The sequence below is a fragment of the Lathyrus oleraceus genome, chromosome 4 (assembly GCF_024323335.1).
Source record: "Lathyrus oleraceus cultivar Zhongwan6 chromosome 4, CAAS_Psat_ZW6_1.0, whole genome shotgun sequence".
Lineage (NCBI taxonomy): Eukaryota > Viridiplantae > Streptophyta > Magnoliopsida > Fabales > Fabaceae > Lathyrus > Lathyrus oleraceus.
The window spans coordinates 19,824,084-19,830,176 of record NC_066582.1 but is presented as its reverse complement, the minus strand read 5'-3'; the positions used below and the strand labels follow the sequence as shown (position 1 = coordinate 19,830,176).

Genomic DNA, 6,093 nt, shown 5'->3' with positions numbered 1-6,093 from the left:
ATCACATCTCTCATGAGCTTTATCAAAAGGGAAATTATTGTATAGATAGAATCACGAATCTTGTAATCTTATTGACAAATCTTATTTGGTGGAATGATATTTTTACTAATGCAAATTTTTTGTTGGGTCCCTTCTCTTTTGTACCTTTTCTCTTTTCTCTCTTTAATCTTATTTCATTTTTTTAAATGTTTCTTTTTATACTTTGTTGATTATTCTTTGCCATTTTTTGTTTTTCTTTTTGGAGGGAATAATTTGCCATCTTAGTGCATACATGTCGGCTACATAAAAATCTTAAGCTTACATGCATCAAATACGTGTTTAATATCTATGCATTAACAACTTATATGTATAGTATATCATGTTATTGTTTTTTTTCTTTACCAATACTTAATAAGTCATATAAATGACAAATACTTAATAAGTTATGTATATGTTTGACCATTCTATTTTGATCAAAATTAATTTATAATTCTTTATTTTTAAAATGTGATTTTTTATCCCACTTTATAATCTCTAAGAATTTTTATGATTATTATCACTTATTCTATATAAATAAAATTAAAAACAAATTATTTAGTTTGCTTTCACTTCATTTATGGTATGGATAGAATCACTATCAATGCTTATGTGATCATACACATATGATCGTATAAAAAAAAACATAAAAGTAACATAGTAAACTCACTTGAATAATGAATACAACCACAATTGATGGCCACTATAATATGCAATAATACCAAAACACATAAACCATAATTTTAGAATTTAAGTTGATTATGACAAATATATTTTTAATCTGTTTTATTATGTGGACAAGTTGTGACTGGTTTTAAGCCATGTTTGAGTGCTGCTTGCCACACAAGGTCAATTCTCTTCACATCTATGGCCCCAACTTCATGATGACTCCATCCTTCAAGACTGTGTACCACTCCTCCAGCATGGCATGCATGAACTACTCCTCTTTCCATTGTGTACTACAAACAAAAATCACCAACATACATTTTCAATTAACCGAATATTCGACGTAAAAGTTAGTTATACTAGTTAGTTACAACGCAAAAGTTAGTTATACTTGTTAGTTACAGTTAGTTACGGCTAATTGTTCTTTATAAATCACAAGTAAAAGTGAGTTGTTATACTCGTTGCTATATAAATCTTACGAATTTCAATAGATTAATCTAATTTTAAAAAAAAAAATTCACTAAATTTTTTGTATAATTTGTATTTTACTATTCTTGATCAATGATATTGATCGAGAATAAATAATATAAAAGAAATATAAAATAAGAAAAATAACGATGAAAATTATTGTTCACCTCACAGCAACCGAGACCTTGCACGTCTTCGGGCAATTTCATGGCCGCTAGTTCGCCATAAGTACAGTCTCTTCGAAATGATAAAATTGGAGGAACAACAAATTGATGAAAATGGGTCCCTTTTGGTGCCCAACTTTGTTCTCTTGGAGTTATCCATTTGCCAACAATCCATGTCTATATTAATCACATTCCAAATTAATCACATCAATATATAATTAATTCTACTAAAACAAAATTTCAAAATCGTTAATCAAGTGTTAGTTTAGTAGTAAGAGTTCGAACCTTGCAGTTTTGCGCTGCTTGGTATTTTGTTACTTGAACAAGAAAACTTTGGTATTCAAGAGGTGCTTCTTTTTGAATCTTAAGAAATCTATCCGTTGAGATAGTTAACATCTGCAAAATAACATAATTAGATTAATTAAGAATAAATTAGTGTAATTTATAAACATCATTAATTCAAAAAATTCTCTTGTACACCATCTATGAAGTTAAACAATGCTAGGCTTCTATCACATCACTGCAATTTCATTTAATCATGGACCACACATATGATAAATTGACAGCTAGAGCTTTTTATACATTTAATTCAATAGTACATTTATGATGTAACTTTATCTAACTTTTGAAAACTCAAATAATAACTATAAAATCATAAATGAAATCGCTGATTTAATTGTGTAAGGACATTCGACTGCGAATAATGAGAGAAAAATTACCAGAACTCTAACTTTCTTTTGGCAAAGGTAGAGAGCAATTGCTCTTCCGAGTTTGGAAGTAGCTCCGGTTAGGAACACTTCATTAACACCTTGAGGAATTTCATTGAGAATTACAGCAGCAGTTAAGGTGTTTCCATGAACAACTCTAACCCTAAGATTTGGATGTTTGTCCACAAAAAGCTTTCCTCCGCCATTTAACGACTCATTCTGTATCAATCAAATAATAAGAATTTAAAATAAGAATTAATTCATATACATTGTCAATCAATAAAAGAAATGCTCGTGTATGTGTATCAGAACGTATCCTAAATCCGTTGACGATTCGTTTATATTATTCACACTTTAGTCATAAAAGTTTTAGACAAAATGGTCCACCATTTTGTTAAGCAACAATTATGAACAATTATGATGTACTAGTATTTAGTTTAGTCATGTATCAAAGACATAACTTTGCAAGTTGCAACTACACAAGGCATTAAAAGTTTCAACAACTAAGCATAAAAAATGCTATATTCAATTAATCAAGGTTGTTTGCAACATGTTCTTTCTCCAGCCATGTTGTTTAGCCGGTTTTTGTCTGTTTTAGAGCCCCGCTTGTGTTTCTTTTCTTGTCTATACCTTGTACTCTTGTTTATGTTTTCGTAATTATATATATTTTGATCTACTTTGTTATTAAAAAAAGAAAAAAAATCGATAATAGGACAAACCTTGTTCAATGCAGCTAGACTAATGACCTTAACTCCCATTTTATCAGCTCTGAGGATAGATTGCTCAATAAGGTTGTTAATTCCGTTGGTAGCAAATGGCAAGAAATACTGTTAAAAAACATAAAAATAAAATAAAAAATTAATACGTCTTATCATTCATCTGCATTTGTAATATGGTGTTGCAGTTGCAAAGATCGTTAGATTGAGAGAGAGAGAGATATTTTTAGAGTAGACCGACCTGGAAGCCACATCGTGGCACGACCCAGGTTTGGTGAAGTCTACCTCGAAGATAATAGAAACTAAGTAAAAAGGTTTTGGACCGAAGCCACATAACCATCACAACTATAAACGTAAATGGCAAACATGGGATGAAGAAGAGTCTTGTGGTGTAAGGCAACGAAGAAGTGGATCGTAGAACGAACGGAACATGCATGGCGGACGATATATCCACCATATGTGCTAGGAAAACAAAATCCGGTACCCTAGATTCGTTCCCTGCATCGACACACAAATTTATCAGTAACATAACACCACAAAAGAATGAAAAAAAGTCGGTTACTTGTAGGACAAGTTAATCAATTACCGGAACCCAAACTTAATGTTTTGTGTAATGTCCATGATTTTGTGTTGAGTGTGTTGCCTAATGCATCAAAGAGTGGCATAAAGAGACAGAAGTTAGTGTCTTTATCAGTTCGGTGAAGATTGTGATATCTGCATAACATAGAAAAAAAGATGATGAGTGAATTATACACATTGCTTGCTTTGGACCACTATTTATGAATGCTTAGTTCTACAATTTTTTATGGAAAAGGATGCAAGTTAGATACACTATGCAGAAGAATTTAATGGTCTTACAAAAATTTAATAGTCTATAACTAAGTTATTGTACAATTATGCAAATGTTTGATTCTAGTGGAACATGTAAATAAATATTAATGTAGTTTAATTGCCTAAGTAGGTTTTGTTTTTTTTCTTAAACAAGTCAAATAAATCTATATGAATTATTTTTGGGAGTTTTTCAATTCAATCCTAAAATAAATAAATAAAGACACTACCCAAAATATGCTTTAAATAATATTTTTGAAAGTTTTAGAATGAATTAAAAAATATTGTCATTTAAGAAGAAATATCGTGACATCTGACTGTTGTGACATCTGACTATCTTATTTATTGATTTTTAAGAGTTAGAATTTTAGCTATTAAATTATTGGATTAATTTTTTTATTATCATCCAAACAAGACCTAAAGAACTTAAGAGTAATTTAACAAAATGTTATGCGTTCGAAATCCTTTAAAAAAAAAACTTTATAAATTGAAGAAAGAAGTATGGTTCACATTTACATTTTGGTGGTGATTCATTAAATGCTCATCACTTTTCTCACCAATAAACGGATAGAAATGAATGAAGGACCATATCTCATGTCAAGAAATTAAAGTAATGAATACAAGCAAGATATTTTCGTACTTTGTCACTCAACTCAATAATAATAATAATAATAAGAATAATAATAATAATGTAAATGTAAATGTAGATGTAAATTTTACTAAATAAATAAACTTACGTTGGTGTGTAAATCACATATTTAAGAAATGGAAATGCCTCAAACCATTTGTGTGGAACAATTTCAACATTGCAATGACCTAAACATCTTAGGTAATCAAAAATCAAAACATATCCATATACCAAACTTGTGGATCCATATCCCATCATAGAAGTCCCAAATATTGGGATTCCAATCACCACCATTAAAACTATATGTTCCATAAATGTTGCATTTCCAGCTGCACCAATAAAAATTCATGTTCAATCACCAATACAATATTTACATTTAGTTTCAAAAAAAATAAAATAACTCAAATATTTTTATTTCGTTATAATTTTAACCCTAAAACCTTATTAACACTATAAAATATTATGGATTAAAATAAACTATGCAACTAGGTTTTTTTAAAGCAAAAAATATATGATAATCTGAAAATCGAGATCTAAGAATCTCACCTGTTAAAGGCGTAGGCACCGGCGACGAATGATGAAGTGAATGATAATTTTTAAAAAGATAATCTTCATGAAATTTCTTATGAACCCAATAATAAATCGGCTCCGAAACTCCCACATGAAGAATCAAAGCAAGAACAAGACCTTTCACATTCCATATAGGAAGATGTTGAAGAAATGGGAAAATATAGCAAACTATGGAAGCAACAAGTGTTTGAAGAATCAAGAAGTTGTCCCTGTTTATTAAAAAAATAAATTAATCAACAATCATACATAAATATATAAATCATAATAATTTGTAAATTATAATAAAATAAAAACATAAAATTTACCAGTTCCATTCTTTATCAATCTGGTTAAAATCAACACCTTGTTGAAGAATCTTTCGATTTCTAGTAAGAAAAAGCATGTTACTATAAGAACTCCAAAACACATGTAGTATAGTTCTGAGACCACATAGTATGATCAAATTTAGGCACCACCAGCTTAGGTTCAACTTTGAATGTTCCTCTTGATTCATCATTTCATACAACACTTTTCCAACAATAGGTCCATAAAATACATACTAAAAAAAATTAAAATAATCATGTTAGTACCACAAAAATTATTTTGTAATCATCACAAAAAAGAAAAAAAATACAAAGATGTTTTTTTAATGATGTTTGTACCTTGAATACTCCAAAGTTTTCCCATGGCCATGAAGATAAAGGAGCATCCATTTGATTTGATCAAAGACCTAAAATAATCTTTTTTGTATTTTTTTTCTTATGCAAACCTAAAAGAGTCTAAAAGTTTAATATTTTCTTTTTTTTTTGTCAAGAGAAGGAACAAAGATGCAAATACTTAAAAGAGAATAAATCAGAAAGGAAGAACAAAGGAACCAATGAAATTGAAGTTTTTGTCTTTTCTCTCTCTAGTTTTCCTTGTTAATGGGAAAAGTAAAGTAAATATTTTTTTAAGATGAAGTATCTATGTATCCAATCACATCATATATTTATAAGAGGAGTGGAGATGTGTGGCCAAAACAATGCAGTTGAAGTGGTCGCCCACCTATCTTTCTCTCACACATAAATAATAGGAGTAGTGATTTTTATTGGGAAATGCTATACATTTTTAAAACATTATAGAATTAAAATGGATGAGTTTAACGAGTGTTTCATAGGCTAAATAAAGGCTTAAAAAAGTAAGATTTTTTTTTAAAATACATGTATTAAATGAATGTACTAAATGTATTAGAAATTGTAATGATTGATTTTTAAATTAAAAAAAATCATTTCATAAAGAGTGCCTTAGAACATTAGTTAACCTGATCCATTTTTATTTCATAATGTTTATGATATTTTATCATTTCAAGTAAA

General features: G+C 29.1%; 1 protein-coding gene across 1 annotated transcript; it reads right to left on the bottom strand.

The window, feature by feature from the left end:
• Positions 1-662: 662 nt before the first annotated feature.
• Positions 663-5,702, bottom strand: LOC127138498 (very-long-chain aldehyde decarbonylase CER3). The gene is made up of 11 exons (XM_051064960.1): positions 5,404-5,702; positions 5,068-5,300; positions 4,739-4,971; positions 4,302-4,521; positions 3,323-3,450; positions 2,978-3,234; positions 2,740-2,847; positions 2,033-2,239; positions 1,599-1,709; positions 1,317-1,490; positions 663-974 (listed from the first exon to the last, which is right to left on the bottom strand). The coding sequence occupies exons 1-11, from the start codon at positions 5,452-5,454 to the stop codon at positions 792-794; spliced, it is 1,905 nt and encodes a 634-aa protein (XP_050920917.1). The 5' UTR covers positions 5,455-5,702; the 3' UTR covers positions 663-791.
• Positions 5,703-6,093: the final 391 nt, after the last annotated feature.

What these genes read in the sequence shown, in the direction of transcription:
- LOC127138498 (XM_051064960.1), bottom strand. Translation starts at nt 5,454, where the DNA reads ATGGATGCTCCTTTATCTTCATGGCCATGGGAAAACTTTGGAGTATTC. An exon ending in GTCTAGCTGCATTGAACAAG is followed by an intron (nt 2,240 to 2,739) that starts GTTTGTCCTATT and finishes TGATTGATACAG; the next exon opens with AATGAGTCGTTAAATGGCGG. An exon ending in AAGCAGCGCAAAACTGCAAG is followed by an intron (nt 1,491 to 1,598) that starts GTTCGAACTCTT and finishes TGATTAATATAG; the next exon opens with ACATGGATTGTTGGCAAATG.